The 17,077-nt window shown below is 42.3% G+C and overlaps 1 protein-coding gene, 1 long non-coding RNA gene and 1 other non-coding gene across 3 annotated transcripts in view; 1 reads left to right on the forward strand and 2 right to left on the reverse strand.

The window, feature by feature from the left end:
- Positions 1 to 1,579: 1,579 nt before the first annotated feature.
- LOC132405034 (uncharacterized) lies at positions 1,580 to 5,368 on the reverse strand. Its single transcript, XR_009515737.1, has 2 exons — positions 5,228 to 5,368; positions 1,580 to 2,353 (listed from the first exon to the last, which is right to left on the reverse strand). It is a non-coding gene; the product is annotated as an uncharacterized LOC132405034 (long non-coding RNA).
- Positions 4,674 to 4,761, reverse strand: LOC132405104 (small Cajal body-specific RNA 18). The gene has a single exon (XR_009515755.1). It is a non-coding gene; the product is annotated as a small Cajal body-specific RNA 18 (non-coding RNA).
- A 238-nt stretch (positions 5,369 to 5,606) lies between the features above and the next one.
- acaa2 (acetyl-CoA acyltransferase 2) overlaps positions 5,607 to 17,077 on the forward strand; it is a 59,406-nt gene continuing 47,935 nt past the window's right edge. Inside the window, exons 1-2 of the mRNA XM_059989740.1 lie at positions 5,607 to 5,782; positions 15,986 to 16,152. Of these exons, the coding sequence (XP_059845723.1) occupies positions 5,767 to 5,782; positions 15,986 to 16,152 (183 nt within the window). The 5' untranslated portion in view covers positions 5,607 to 5,766. The remainder of the gene's footprint in view (positions 5,783 to 15,985; positions 16,153 to 17,077) is intronic.

A 17,077-nucleotide genomic window follows, 5' to 3' on the forward strand; every position in this document is an offset into this window, starting at 1 on the left:
AAAGACCCGGGCAAGTTTTTTCCGTTTTTCACCGATCCCTCTAAAACACGTGAAACCCGGCGATTCCCCGAAAGGCTAAAGTCTGCAGACTTCTGAGTGACTTTTATATTTCCAATGGACAATCTATTAACCCCTAGACAACAGTAGAGCTCACTTCTTAATGATGATTATTACTATACCCGCGCTTTAGATTGAGTATTGACGACGTGCATTATCTGAATGTTTGTATTAACCTTACTTTTGTGCCCCTTTATAAATAAAAACGTTTGAAAATAGTGACATCAGACTTCAACGGACCTCTATCTTTGCTGGTAAGTTATCCAGTTACGGGATACGCAACAGTAGTGAGACTCCTAGCAAGGAGCTGATGATAAGGTAAAATTGCAGTCAACAGGATGAGATCCAATGTAAAAGGCAGACAAAATTGAAAAGGGTGAATACAGGATAGAAGGTGTTATGTTTGAATGTATAGTACAATATACAGAAAAAGGCAGATGAACTTGTAGCAGTTACAGATTGGCATGTATGATGTTGGAGGCATCACTGAATCATGGCTGAAAGATTATACCTGGGAGACGATTCTGACAGGTAAAATTGAGGAAAATCCCAAGTAGTTCTGGAAGTACTCCTTGATCAGGGTCAACCACAGATGTTGCGTTCCAGCTGTCTACGTGATATGGAGAGCAAGCTGTTACCCATGTAGCAGGCTCCCCCTCTCCACGAAGCTGATGAATCCAAAGCAGAGACCAATACAGTTTGGCATCTACAGCGTTGCAGGAATTGCCAATCAGCATTGAACTCAACGTAAGGCTGCCTTGGGACTCCAGCTCCAGATTTTTTCTCGGGGTTCATTCCCAAAGACTTCCCCATAAGTAGGTGTAGCCTCAAGGCAGTGTAAGTTTGAGGTCAGTTTTCCTTCTCCCAGATGAGCAGCCAACAATGGCTGACAAGCCCCATCTGCCCAAAGTGATTGGTTTCCAGGCACCAGTAACCCATTTCCTGTCAGTAGAAATGGTTCCATCGGGATTAGTAGCTAAACACCAGGAGCTGGATTTGATTGTCGGATGCTATTTGAGACACACACTGTTGAGAGCATTTAATTAGTAGTGAGAGTTCATCCCCAGTACCACGCACATCCATAACAACCTTAAGGAACCAAGTGGTTCTAGAGTTCTATTAAAAATAAAAGAGTGGATAGGGACAGAGAAGGTTCCTTTGAAGATCAGGGCCACCTATATCTTGAGCCACAGACGACAGGTGGAATTTTTAATTAAAATTTTTCCTTGTTGTTTCCTAAGAAAATCAAGATTGTCTGAGATAAGTGCAACATCTGGTCTGAAATATGGATGAGAAGAAGAAATGCTGTTCTTGCTTGGATTTAGTGCAGAAAATGTGGTTTCTGTAACGGAGGAATCAAATGAAGACTGAGAGACTTAAGAGTGTAATACATCCAAGCCCTTTAAGGCTGGTTCTACTGATTTACCTCTCCTCCATTTTTCTGCACTATCCCCATATCCCTTAATTTCCCTAATGTTTAGAATATTTTTATTTTAAATTAACTCAAGTCTGAATCACCAAGGCCACTGAAGCTCAAAGTAAATTTATTATAAAAATATGTACATATATGACACCATATACAATCATGATATTCATTTTCCTGTGGGAAAACTCATCAAATCTATATAACAATAACTATAACAAGATCAACCAGATTACAGAAAACAAACTGTGCAAATAAAAATATAAATAAATAGCAATAAATAACAAGAACATGAGATTGAGTCCATAAAGTGAGATCAATGGTTGTTGGAAACATCTCAATGATGGGGCATGAGTGTAGTTAGAAACATAAAAAACCTACAGCACAATACAGGCCCTTCGGCCCACAATGCTGTGCCGAAAATGTACTTGTTTTACAAATTACCTAGGATTACCCATAGCCCTCTATTTTTCTCAACTCCATGTACCTATCCAGGAGTCTCTTAAAAGACCCTATCCTATCTGCCTCCACCACTAATGCCGGCAGCCCATTCCACACCCACCACTCTCTGTAAAAAACTTGCCCCTCACATTATCCCCTTCTGTTCAAGAGCCTGATGGTTGAGGGGTAATAATTGTTCTTGAACCTGGTGGTGCGAGTTCACAGGCTCCTGTTCTTCCTTCCTGATGACAGCAGCGAGCAAAGAGCATGACCTGGATGGTGAGGATCTCTAATGAAGGATGCTGTTTTCATGCAGATGCGCTCAATGGTTGGGAGGGCTTTACCCGTGGTGTACTGGGCCCTATCTACCTTTTGTAGGATTTTACATTCAAAGGCATTGGTGTTTCCATACCAGGCCATGATTCACCCAGTCTGTGCAAACAGGGAAAGAAGAGATTAAAGATAGCCATTAGCTTTATTTGTCACATGTATAAATATTGAAACATTAGTGAAATGTGCCGTTTGTGTCAATGATCAATATAGTCCGACAATGAGCCAAGGGCAATCCAGAAGTGTCGCCAGTCTTCCGGCTCTGACATTGCATGCCCACAACTTACCTGCAACCATATAACAATTACAGCACGGAAACAGGCCATCTCGGCCCTTCTACTCTCACCTAGTCCCACCGACCTGCACTCAGCCCATAACCCTCCATTCCTTTCCTGTCCATATACCTATCCAATTTTACTTTAAACGACAATATTGAACCTGCCTGTACCGTAACGTCCTTGGAATGTGGGAGGAAACTTGCATGGTCGGGGGAAAACATAAACTCCTTACAGGCGGTGGCAGGAATTGATCCCGATCTTACAGCTGCCTCTCTATAGCATAATACTAACCACTACGCTACTGAGCCATGATATTGCCTGACTTGCTGAGTTCCTCCAGCATTTTGTGTGTTGCTCAGGGTTTCTAGCAACTGCAGAATCTCGCATTTCTCCAATTTGCACTATTGTTTTTTCTGCTTATTTTGTTGTCAGTTATGTATAATTTGAGGTGCACAGGGTGTCCAGGGAGGGCTAGCACCTCTGCTGAAGGGGCTTGTCGTGTCCATTCTGGGGTAGCTCACTCACCTTTGGGGCCCCACCAGACACTCAGCTCTCACCTGTGGCTCCAAGCAGCAGTTTGTAACAGAGAAAGCAGTTTCCCTGTATACTGCTTCATCAGGCAGGCTAAAGCACATGAGGGTAACCAGCAGCCTCATAGGGACAATCCTGTCCTAGCATGTGAAGTCAGCTCCAACAGACTGGGCAGATGAGACCTACAGTGAAATCTAATGACCAGGAAGGCAGTTCTGTAATGCTCCGTGTAAAGCAAAGGGCAAGATAAGGCACAGGAGATTTCATGAACATCTTTTGAAACCAAGGAAGATCCCAGTTTCTGATGCTTGTTCATACCACTGGACCTGGACTTCTGAGGATGAGAGAGTGGATCTGCCACAGTGCAATGGCTTTTCCACTTCAAACTCTCCCACACAGATTTTCTGTCATCACAGGACATGACGGATAATTTTATCTCTGTTTGAAGTGTATTTTGCTGCTCCTGCATAAAACTACAGTACATTTCATGCCATCTGTACCCTGGGTGTGTATGTCCATGATAATAAACTTGAATTGTTACCTCATGTGAGAAAATGAAGAGGAAAGGATCACTGCTTAAAAATAACAGAGAGCAGAGATTTTTTTAAGTATCTAGTGGTGAAAATATTCAAATAATCTGCTTCAGAGGTAAGGAGACAAAGGAGAGAGTGACAGAGAAGAGAGGTATTGTTGATAAGCAAGTGGGTGAAAAGTTCTTCTGTTAGCTGGAAATGTGGAGTTGTGGTTACAGCCAGCAATGATCTTTGTTTAATAACAGAGTAGAGTTTGAGTGGCCACCCCTTCTCCTAATACATTTGCTTGTACTGATGAAGTTGGTACTTGTGTAGAGATTTAGTAGGATAAATCTGATTGGTATTCTGTGGCATATCAATTTCATTAAAACCCATGTTTACAAATTGTAATTTTTGAAACTGGGAAAAGCTATGCCAGAGGTTAAATAAATACACTTTGTACTTGTTTATGAACACATTTACATTCAAACTACAAAGGTCAAACTGATAAAACAGACTTCCCCACACTATCATGTGGATTATCACAGTAATTAGGTGAGAGGTCAGAGACTGCAATTTTCAACAGTGTACATACATTTTATTAATTGGCAGAGAATGGAAATCTCTGCAAATAACTGAGAACTATGGAGATAAAGGCTCTTCATCAGCTGATTTTGTTCACCTATCTCAACACTCGAAAGAAAGTTTATTTGCTCCCTGGAATTGGGTTATTAATGTTGCATGCTACATACAGTCTTGCATGACTTGATCAACGTGTACAAGAGGCATATTTAGTGACAGCACAAAAAAGGCTTTTCTGGCCCAACGATCTTCTGATTTAATCCCAGCCTAATCATGGGGCAATTCACAATGACCAATTATCAGACAAAACTAGTACGCCTTTGTACTATGAGCACCTGGAGGAAACTCACCCAGCCACAGGGAGAACATACAAACTTCCTACAGATGTCACAATTGAACTCCGAACTCCAAAGGCCTAAGCTGTAATAGCATCACACTGTCACGTTACTATGGCACCCTGGCAGAATTCCAATATCTGCACATTTATGTTTTTCATCTTTAGCCTCATGTTTCTTTGCATGGCCTCAGACTTCTTTTCCAGCACTGATTCCATCAGTAAAGTTCATTTTGAACTCAGATTGCGCAGTGGGCTAGTCATCACTGACCATTTGTACAGATTGGCACACCTACCTCTTTTAAAGTTCCCTTTCCACACTAATCGTTGCCCCGTCAAGGCATAGACAATTTTAACTAAACGAGCAGCTGATACCTGTGACATATGGCCCACGTTGCTTTCCCCTCTCCTGAAGTTTGTATTTAAAATGTGAGAGCTAGTTAACAATAAAGGATGTCAGTTCTTCCCTCCCCACTTCGAATTTCTGAACAGCCCATGAATTAATTTGGCACTATTGATTTATTTTGTATTTTTTAACTGTACCGCTCCCGAAAAACAACAGAAATCACGCCCTGGGAGTCAGTGATAGTAAACTTGAGTCTGGTCTACTTAAATGCAGAAAGTGAACACACTTGTCCCATCGCCAGAACTGCCTCAAATCATCTCGGGCTCCACATTCACACACGCGGCCCGATCATATAAGGAAAATGACCACGTTCATTTGGGAAAGGATTCTAACCTCGATCACTCCCCCATTTCAGTATGAATCCATTTCTTCATCGAGAAGCATTGACTCGGCTTCTCTCAGGTAACGATCCACATTTAAAAAGCTCCTCACCAGACCTCGACCTACCTCTCCTCCGCCCGCTACTAAAACTTGCCCCGCTGAACAGTGAGCATGCGCAGAAAAGTAGTATACGCGCCCTCCCTTTCGGCCGCTATCTATTGGTTGGTTTGCATGTCAATCAATATCTCCACCCAACCCTCTATCAAAACAGCTGCGCAGACGAGTAAGCGCCTTATCTATTGGTTGGTGCGGATGAGCTAGCGTCCTCCATAGGCGGGTAGTCCTTTCAACCCATTGGAACTTTCGTCAAAAACGTTTACGTAAAAACCAACTGAATTAATCACTAACTGTCTTCAAAAATATGTACTTTATTTTCTAGCTCTGGTTTTGTTCTGTACTGATTTATTTACGGTGGTGAAACAGAAGCGGATTGAATGTGGTGTCCGGAGTGAAGGGCTTGCTGTGAAGACTGAGCTGGAAGTCGCAGTAAGATGTCTCTGCTCAGAGGTGTGTCAGTCTCTCTAAATGTCTTCTCTAACTACTTGTTCAGTGTCGAATAAGCGAAATAACCCACTCTCTGCTCTAGTTCGGACAACGTTTGACAGGGCTGAGTTGGCACTGGGTGTAAGCCTTGTACTTTGAACTGTCCATTCAAACTTCTGTGCGCAGGGTGAGCGGACTGGAATTGAAATCTAACCAGTTTGCTGTTTAGCGACAGCAATTCAGTGCAACCATAGAATGTACTTTAAGTTCCAAAACCTAAGGGAATAAGGCAAAAGAGGAATATCAGTTCATGGACCGTTCGGAAATCTGACGCAGTTGCAAAATGTTTATTATCCCCGAGAAAGTTGATTTTTTTTTGTGCGTGGCAACGGTTCTTCGCAAAATCATAGAATTACTACAAAAAATCTGTATATACTGAGTAGAGCAGTTAGTGATTCAGAATCTGGCTTAATGTCACTGGCATATGTCGGAAATTTGTTTTGTGGCAACAGTATGTTACAGTTGATAATTACGAAGTGTTAAGTAATAATAAGAAATGTATTTTAAATTTTTAAATTAAGTATTGCAAAAAGAGAGCAAAATAAAAAGAAAAAATGTGAAATAGTGTACATGGGTTCTTGTCTATTCAGAAATCATGGCGGAGGGGAAAGAAGCTGTTCCTGAATCATTGAGTGTGTGTCTTCAGGCTCTTGTACCTCCTCCCTGATGGTAGCAATGAGAAGAGGGCATGTCCTGGGTGATGGGCGTCCTTAATGATGGATGCTGCCTTTTTTTGAGGCTTTGCCCTTAGAAGGTGTCCCGGATGCTGGGGAGGCGAGTGCCTGTGATTGAGGTGGCTGTGTTTGCAACTTTCTGCAGCTTTTTCCAACCCTGTGCAATGGCCCTTCCATACCAGATAGGTTGCAGCCAGTTAAAATGCTCTCCACAGTACATCTGTAGAAATGTGTGTATGGGGAGAGAAAGAAAAGCAATTTGTTTCTCTGTTTCTGCTTGGTCTTGCTCCATAAATAATTCTGGGAGACTTCATTGCTCCCAGAAACTTTTGTTTACAATTTCACGTTTCCAAACTCTGTGGTTTTTTGATTTTTAAATCAGGAAGTTCTGAAAAAACCATGTGAAGCAGTATCTGTGGAAAGGAGAAAATAATGTTTCTGTTTTATGGTACAGAAGAACAATTTAATTCCCCTTTCTTTTCCACACAGCCCTGCAGGATATTTCTTCAATCAGTTTCACTACTGCCCTGTCCTGAACCAGTTACAGTACAAAAAAAAAACAGGGAAATCGACATATCATTTCCAGTTCATTTACAAACCAGAGAAAATCTGCAGATGCTGGAAGTCCAGAGCAACACACACACAATGCTGGAGGAACTCAGCAGGTCAGGCAGCATCTATGAATAGAGTTACACACATAAAATGCTGGAGGAACTCAGCAGGCCAGGCAGCATCTATGGAAAAGAGTAAACAGTTGACATGTTTTTTTTTCTATAGCTGCTGTCTGTCCTGCTGAGTTCCTCCAACATTTTGTGTGTTTCCGGATTACTCTCTACAAAGACATCATATCTCTTGTATTTTTGGGCCGGAACTAATTACACAATATTCTATCTCGTGTTTCTATTTATAAGTTCTGGGCAAAAAACTCTTTTCCTTGCTACTTACAATGAGGTGCGTGTGCGTGTAAGCTGCAGGCCTTCCCCTCTCCACGCCACTGATGCCTTGCTCAAGGACACAAACACTCTGCCTCTGCTGAGGCTCAAACCTCAGGGGTTCAGTTAGTGATATATATTTTTTTCGTAAAATTTCTTGTGCAACTTTTAAATTTGTCTTTTAATTTATATTGCCACAGCCCCATTCAGTCTTGAGAAAATGTTTTTAATGTGGCTGGACCACACTTGGAATATGTGTTCACTTCTGGTCCCTTCACTATAGGGAGGATGTGAAAGCTTTAGAGAGAGAGTTCAGAGGAGATTTACCAGGATGTTGCCTGGATTAGAGAGGGTGCAGAGATTTACCAGGATACTGCCTGGATTAGAGTGGATGCAGAGGAGATTTACCAGGATACTGCCTGGATTAGAGTGGATGCAGTGGAGATTTACCAGGATACTGCCTGGATTAGAGTGGATGCAGAGGAGATTTACCAGGATACTGCCTGGATTAGAGTGGATGCAGAGGAGATTTACCAGGATACTGCCTGGATTAGAGAGGGTGCAGAGGAGATTTACCAGGATGCTGCCTGGATTAGAGTGGATGCAGAGGAGATCTATCAGGATACTGTCTGGATTAGAGAGGGTGCAGAGGAGATTTACCAGGATACTGCCTGGATTAGAGAGGGTGCAGAGGAGATTTACCAGGATACTGCCTGGATTAGAGTGGATGCAGAGGAGATTTACCAGGATGCTGCCTGGATTAGAGAACAAGTCTAATGAGATAAGGTTAAGTGAGCTGGGCTCTTCTCTTTGGAGTGAAGGAGGATGAGAAGTAACTTGATAGTGTGTAGGATAAGAGGTACAGAATGGACAAGCCAGTACTATTTTCCCAGGGTGACAATGGCTAATACGAGGGGGCATTATTTTAGGGTAATTGGAGGAAAGTGTAGGGGTGAAGTTAGTGATAGTCTTTTTTTACACAGGGTGGTAAGTGCATGGAACACACTGCAAGGGGTGGTGGTACAGCCAGGTATGTTAAGGACATATAAGAGACTCTTTTGTAGGCACGTAGGTTATAGAAAAATGGAGGGCTGTGGAGGAGGAAGAGTTAGATTGATCTTGGAGTAGATTAAAAGTTGGGTTGAAGGGCCTGTACTGTGCTGTAAAGTTCTATGTTCTATTGCTAGCCAAAATCCAGCCTCTCATTCCAGTCCCTTTCTGTGTACGTGCTGTATGTCACCTGTTGCAGACCTTTGTTGTTTCAGCAGTTGCTGGCAGTGTTTAGTAGCTACAAAGTTCTGTTTGTATAGAATATGCTCTCTGGTCATCCCTCTAACTTGCATTTATTCAGTACTTTAATATGGTAAAAAGTTTCAAAATACTTCACGTGCAATTCTCAAAAAAATTTAACACTGCACAGAGTGGAATTTTAGAACAGCAAGCTAATAGCGTTGTCAAAGAAGCAAGAGGCAGGAATCAAACGAGTGCAGAGATTTGGAGAGTTTTAGTCGTGAAAGATTAGCTTGATTTGTCATGTGTACATTGAAACATACAGTGAAATGCATTGTTTGCATCAAATCAATTCTCCGAGGGTCACTGTGGACAGCCCACAAGTGTGTCACGCTTCCAGTGCTAACATAGCATGCCCACAATTTACCCTAACCCCAACCGCATGTTGGAGGAAACCCATGCATCACGGAGAAAGTGTAGAAACTCTTTGAAGGCAGCGGCAGGAATCGAGCCCTGATCAGTGTTCACTAACGCGAACCACTACGCTACCCAGAAGACAAGGTCACGGAGAGATTTGAAAGATAAGCACTAAGGTTCATCTGCCGAAAATCAACAAACAGTTGATAGTGTTGAGAATTAATCATAAATAGACTAACAGCTGATGGAACTCATGTTAATGGATTGCAACTGTGAAACTCGACATAGGAATATAAATAATAATAACATTTATAGAACACAGGCAGTGTAGTTCAGAGTGCTTTACAATAGACAATAGGTGCTGAAGTAGACCATTCGGCCCCTCGAGTCTGCACCGCCATTCTGAGATCATGGCTGATCATTCACTATCAATACCCAGTCCCTGCCTTGTCCCCATATCCCTTGATTCCCTTGATTTACAAAAGGATAAAGTACAAACATGAAGATAAACATGTAAAATAAACAGTTTTTGATCTGGTGTTTAAAGTATCAACTGAGTCTGTACTGTATCCCTTATAGTTTTGCGTATTGAATTCCACAGTTTAGGAGCGTAGTTCAAAAAAGCTGACCTGACAATTATCTTTTGAGGGAGATTGTTTGAAGAGACCCACATAAGAAGACCAATGAGCTCAAGCAGGATTATAAAACAGAAGTGATTCTGTGATGTACTTCAGTCTCAGCCCATTAAGAGAATGTTAAAATCAATTCTATAAGAAATAAGGAGCCAATGCAGAGTAGCTAGTATGGGAGTGATAAACTCCCTTGTCTTGGATTTGGTTAAAACTGACTCTCCCATACACACTTTAATAGCGGCCACAATGAGTGTGGTGGTTCTGTGGCTTGGTTATTGGTTTAGCAATATTGAGATACTATCTTAACAGTTTCAGATCTGTCACGGACAGCGAGGGAATTTAACGTAATTATAGAAAGGGTGTTGAGGCATTGGAGAGTGTGCAGCAGAGCTTACTTGGACGTTGCCTGGTTTAGTGGGCATATGCTATAACGAGAGGTTGGACAAACTTGGGTTGTTTTCTCTGGAGTGATGGAAGCTGAAGGGAGATCTGATAGAGGTCTGCAGATAGATACTTTATTGATCCCAAAGGTAATTACAGTGTCACAGTAGCATTACAAGTGCACAGATATAAATATTAGAAGAGAAGTAAGAGAGAATAAAAAAAAAAGTTACCTCAAACAGTTTAACAGGAGGGGTTCATCACTTTCCCAGCTATAGGTTAATTATAATGAATTAACCTAATTAGAGCCTAATGGCCGAGGGTAAGAATGCCCTCATATAGCGCTCTTTGGAGTTACGCAGTTGTCTTAGTCTATTACTATAAAATGCTCCCCTCTTCAGCACAGGCAATATGCAGAAGATGAGAAACCTTGTCCAGAATTGCAAGGATATTCTGTAGGGTTCTTTGTTCTACCACACTCCAGTTTGACTCCTTTCTAATCAGTTTGTTGAGCCTGTAGGTATTACCCAAGTTGATGCCATTGCCCCAGCACACCAGCCACTGCAAAGAGCATTGTACTGGTGACAACAGACTGGTAGAACATGTGAAGGAAAGGCCTGCACACTCCAAAGACTCTCAGTCTCCTCCAGAAGTAGAGGCGACTCTAGCCCTTCTTGTACTCTGCCTCTGTGTCGGTGCTGCACTCAACCCCGTTATCTGCACGCACCCTCAGATACTTGTAGGTCTTCACCACATCCACATCCTCGCCATCAATAGTAACAGGGAGCAATGCAGGCTTAAAGGGTCTTGGCCTGAAATGTCGACTACCTTTTTTCCATAGAAGCTGCCTGACCTGCTGAGTTCCTCCAGTACTTTTGTGTGTTGCTTATTCTTCCTAAGGTCCATCAACATCTCCTTTGTTTTACTGATGTTGAGCTACAGATGATTCAGCTTGCACCATTTGACAAAGTCCTCCACCGGGGCCCTGTTTTCATCTTCCCATCCTCCCTTAATACACCTAACTATTGCTGAATCATCAGAGAATTTCTGCAGATGACATGATTCATGGTTGTATCAAATATCCAAGATGTACATGGTAAACAGTTCCCAGTGCTGCTGAAAGCCATATCTGACACACAAACTGTGGTCTGTCAGTCAGATAGTCTTTTGTCCAGGATACAATGGAAGTGCCAAACTGCATTGAACGATTATTTATATTAGCTTGTATTATCATTATAAGATTATGAGCGGCATAGACAGACAGGCAATATTTTTCCAACGGTTGGAATGTCTAATATCAGAGGGCATGCATTTAAGGTGAGGGGGTAAGTTCAAAGGAGATGTGAGGGACAAGTGGTGGGTTCCTAGCAGGCTCTGTCTGGGCTGGTAGCAGAGGCAGAAACATTGGAGTCTTTTCAGAGATGTTCATATAACAATTACAGCACGGAAACAGGCCATCTCAGCCCTTCTAGTCCATGCCAAACGTTTACTCTCAGCTAGTCGCACCGATCTGCACTCAGCCCATAACCCTCCATTCCTTTCCTGTCCATATACCTATCCAATTTTACTTTAAATGACAATACCGAACCTGCCTCTTCCACTTCTACTGGAAGCTCGTCTCACACAGCTACCACTCTCTGAGTAAAGAAATTCCCCCTCATGTTACCCTGAAACTTTTACCCCCTAACTCTCAACTCATGTCCTCTTGTTTGAATCTCCCCTACTCTCAATGGAAAAAGCCTATCCACGTCAACTCGATCTATCCCCCTCGTTATTTTAAATACCTCTATCAAGCCCCCCGTCAACCTTCTATGCTCCAAAGAATAAAGACCTAACTTGTTCAACCTTTCCCTGTAACTTAGGTGCTGAAACCCAGGTAACAGTCTAGTAAATCTCCTATGTACTCTCTCTATTTTGTTGACATCTTTCCTATAATTCGGTGACCAGAACTGTACACAATACTCCAAATTCGGCCTTACCAATGCCTTGTACAATTTTAACATTACATCCCGATTCCTATACTCAGTGCTCTGATTTATAAAGGCCAGCATTCCAAAAGCTTTCTTCACCACCCTAACCACATGAGATTCCACCTTCAGGGAACTATGCACCATTATTCCTAGATCACTCTGTTCTACTGCATTCTTCAATGCTCTACCATTTACCATGTATGTCCTACTTGGATTATTCCTACCTCACACTTATCAGCATTAAACTCCATCTGCCATTGTTCAGCCCACTCTTCTAACTGGCCGAAATCTCTCTGTAAGCTTTGAAAACCTACTTCATTATCCACAACGCCACCTACCTTAGTATCATCTGCATGCTTACTAATCCAATTTACCACCCCATCATCCAGATCATTAATGTATATGACAAACAACACTGGACCCAGTACAGATCCCTGTGCCACACCACTAGTCACTGGCTTCCAACCTGACAAACAGTTATCCACCACTACTCTCTGGCATCTCCCATCCAGCCACTGTTGAATCCATTTTACTACTCCAATATTAATACCTAACAATTGAACCTTCCTAACTAACCTTCTGTGTGGAACCTTGTGAAAGGCCTTACTGTAGTCCATATAGACAATATCCACTGCTTTACGTTTGTCAACTTTCCTCGTAACCTCTTCAAAAAATTCAATAAGATTTGTCAAACATGACCTTCCACGCTCAAATCCATGTTGACTGTTCCTAATCAGACCCTGTCTATCCAGATAATTATGACATGAGAGAGAGACATGAATGTGAGGGATATGAAAGGATATGTACATTGTATAGGTAGAAGAGATTAGCTGACTTTTTTTTTACTAATTTCATTGATTCAGCATAACATTGTGGACCAAAGCGACTGTTCCTGTGCTGGACTCTTCTATGTTCTGTGTTTTATTTTATTTAGAGATACAGCAGAGTAACAGGCCCCTCCAGCCCAATGTGCCTGTGCCAGTTATACCATGTGAGAAATTCATCTACTAGCCAATGCGTCTTTGGAATGTGGGAGGATCCAGGAGCATCCGGAGGAAATCCATACAGTCACAGGGAGAACGTGACAGATAGCAGAGGGAATTGAACCCCTAATTGGCGCTGTAATAATGTTACGCTAATCCCTACATTGCTGTGCTGTCCCTTATTAGGAGCTACAGAAAGGTAACACCCCCTTTCTGGCCCAAAGAGCCCGTAAGGCCCAATTAATTGTTGGAATGGGGATGGTGAGTATGAATGCATGGGGGGGAGGGTGCGAGTGAAGTGTTGTTGATCTTTGAGAATAAGCCATTGACCCTATATTCTCTAGAATTTTAGAATCAGAATCACTTTATTGCCAGTATGTGAAACAGACCAGAATTGATTGTGGTTCAGTGACAAGCATAAAGCACAGGACAATACAATAACAGACAACACAATAGTAACCAACAATTTACAGGACAACAGTGCAAATAGCTATGAACTAGGTAGGTGTGTGTGTGGGTGTTCCACCAGCATTTTGTGTGTGTTGCTTTAATTTCCAGCATCTACTGATTTCCTTGTGTTTGCATATATATGCAGCTATTCAGTGTGCTCCCCAGTGATCACAGTATTTACAGTCGGCCCTCCTTATCTGCGAGGGATTGGTTCCGGGACCCCTCGCGGATACCAAAAAATGTGGATGCTCAAGTCCTTTATTTAACCTTTTGGAGTGAGGTGGACTTCAGGATCCAGCGGAACCCCTGTCCTTTTTTAACCTGTCTCAGAGCGGTGGTCTTTAGGACCCGGTGGAGCTCTGAATCGGCAGTGTTTCTGTTCACGAAAATAATCACGATCACAATTGAAAAAGTGGAAATAATAAAGAGATCAGAAAGAGGTAAAATGCCATCGGTCTTGGAAAAGTGTTAGGCTACGGTCAGTCAATGATCAGAACAATTTTAAAGGATAAAGTAAGAAAGGCCCAGCCCCAATGTAAGCTACAATTATTACTAAGCAATGCAGTGGTTTAATTATTGAAATACATAATGTTTCTTAAGTGTTTTATATGCATAGAAAGGTAAAACATATACTGTTTTCTAAGACAAACGTTTGACTAACTGACACTATATAATACTGGATGTAGCTGTTCCGACTTACTGAGTAAGGGAACTGATATTTTTTTTGATCCCGATCCATGATAACCTACGCACATCCTCCCGTATACTTTAAATCATCTCTACTTTACTTATAATACCTAATACAATGTAAATGCTATGTAAATAGTTGTTATACTGCATTGTTTAGGGAATAATGACAAGAAAAGTCTGTACATGCTCAAACAATGAGTGCAGGAAGAGCACTTCCGGGTTTTCTCGATTCGCGGTTGGTTGAATTTGCGCATGCGGAACTCGCAGATAAGGAGGGCCGACTGTATATGCATTTGCTTAGTGTCCCCCAATGGTCACAGTGTGTACACGTGGTCACATACTGTCCTGATGAAGGGTTTCAGCCTGAAACATGAACTGTACTGTACTGAGTTCCTCCAGCATTTTATGTGTTTTTCTTTGATCTCCATCATCTTCAAATTTTTTTGTGTTTGTGATGTATATGCAAGTGCGTCCTCTTGTGTGAGAGAGTGGGGAATCTGTGGAGTTTGTTACCACAGGCAGCTGTGGAGACCAAGTTTTTGTGTATATTTAAGGAAGAGGTTGATAGATTCTTGATTGGTCAGGGCATGAAGGGATACAGAGAGAAGGCAGGAGGTTGGGACTGAGAGGGAAATGGATCAGCCATGAATAAATGTCGGAGCAGACTCGATGGGCCAAATGGCCTAATTGTGCTCCTATATCTTATGGTCTTGTTATTTAAGTGAGGGGGAGGGAGTTCTGATTGGATGACTCTTATACGCAAACTGAATGGAGTTTTTCGTCTGTGTAGTTTCAAAGTGCTGACCATGCAGTGGGGCCAACTTTCTGCTTTAAATTCCTTCACATCACTGTCCATGTTCAATTAGCGCTTAATAAAATGATTATGAAGTAACAAGTTTTGTGTCTCTTTCCTGACTTCTGAAAGAACCTAGGACAGGGGTCGGCAACGTTTACCACTGAAAGAGCCATATGGATCCATTTCCCATAGAAAAGAAAACACTGGGAGCCACAAAACCCATTTGACATTTAAAATGAAATAACACTGCATACAATGGGTTTTTTTTTGCCTTTATGCTATATATAAACAAACTATAATGTGTTGCATTTATGAAATTGATGAACTCCTGCAGAGAAAACGAAATTACATTTCTGCATGCAACAAAAATATTTTGAACTCTGAAAAAAAGACGTTGGGTTGAAGGTTACTCCATAGTTAGCCTACCTTGGATCGAAGAATTAAAAGAAAGCGCGCACTGGCGGGTGTTAGGCATTGGCAGTGGTGATGTATATTAATAGCGATAAAAAAAACACGTAGCGGTGTGCTACACGCAGCGCTAAAATAACGACACTGCAGTCAAAGATAACTTTATTCGAACTAAACAGCCTTGCTTTAAAGCCTCCCTCAACCCGCCCCCCTTGGGCGCGGATGCTCCAAAAGACACGTACTCACAAACCCCCGTAGGCTATCTCCCTTAGCTGGAACGGTGGCTAATTGTGAGCCGGTTCGGATGTGCCAGGAAATGGGGTCTCCACAACGTTTTATTTAGATTGTACAAGATCACCATAATCTTCAAATTTCGAATTACATTTCAAAAACTAACAAACCACGGGGAGCAGCAGCACAGAGATGAAAGAGTCGCATGCGGCTCCAGAGCCGCGGGTTGCTGACCCCTGACCTAGGATTAAAAACATTAGAATCCAAATTTTATGAATTATTTTCAAAGTTGTGACATTACTATTGCGAGAATTTGGATAAGTGTCCAGTGCATAGTAAATTGGAGCAAATTGCTTTCATTTTTGTTTCACAGGTGTATTTATTGTTGCTGCCAAACGGACTCCCTTTGGCACCTATGGAGGAAAGCTAAAGGATTACAGTGCCACAAATTTAGCTGCCCATGCTGCAAAGGCCGCATTGGCTGCTGGGCAGGTCAGCCAGGAACTGGTGGACAGTGTTGTTGTTGGCAATGTAATGCAGGTTAGTATACAGTAGAATCTGTGAACATTGCAATTGATTTTGATTTCAAACCATTCTGCATCATTGTCTGTGAGAGGCTAGACAAACTTGGGTTGTTTTCTGTCAAGTAATGGACGTTGAGGGGAGATCTGATAGAAGTTTATAAGATTGAGAGGCGTAGATAGAGTAGACAGACAATATCTTTTTTCCCAGGACAGAAATATCTAATACTAGATAACGTGCATTTAAGGTGAGAGGGGGATAATTTCAGAGGTGATGAGAGGGGCAAGTTTTTACAGAGAGAGTGGTGGGTGGATGGAATGCACTGCCTGGGGTGATGGTACAGGTAGATACATGAAGGACTTTTAAGAGGTGTTTAGATAGGTACATGAATGGGAGGAGAGTGGACATTGTGTTCTTAGAAAGGATTAGTTAACCATTTAATTGCCAATTTATTTGCTTTGGCACAACATTGTCCTTGAAAGTGAGTCCATGGGTTGTGGGAGCAGGTCAGTGATGGGGTGGGGTGAATGAAGTTATCCCCATTGGTTCAGGAGTCTGATGGTTGAGGGGTAATAGCTGTTCCTGAACCTGGTGGTGCGGGTCCTGTTTACCTCCTTTCTCGCGCAGTAGCGAGCCCTTTTCCCACCCTCCTGCACACTAAATCCATTACACGCACACAGACTGGCTTTCAACCCCAGGACAAGCCACCTAAGGGCCTCCAGTCCTTGTCCTTGTCTCTGGATTCTCAGAACTGCAGATGTCAGGCCTCCAGCCTCCAGTCCCTGGCCCAGATTTGCAGACTCTGCCTTTGTCGTGGTTTTTTGCGCCTCACAAATGACTAGGAGACGCAGAAGATTCTTCAAGAAGGGTTAAACATTAATTTGCAAATCAAAGCTGAGACAGTCATTGAGCTAGTCGCTGATTGCCCACCGATCCTCGGGCA

This window comes from Hypanus sabinus, chromosome 14 (genome assembly GCF_030144855.1).
Source record: "Hypanus sabinus isolate sHypSab1 chromosome 14, sHypSab1.hap1, whole genome shotgun sequence".
Taxonomy (NCBI): domain Eukaryota; kingdom Metazoa; phylum Chordata; class Chondrichthyes; order Myliobatiformes; family Dasyatidae; genus Hypanus; species Hypanus sabinus.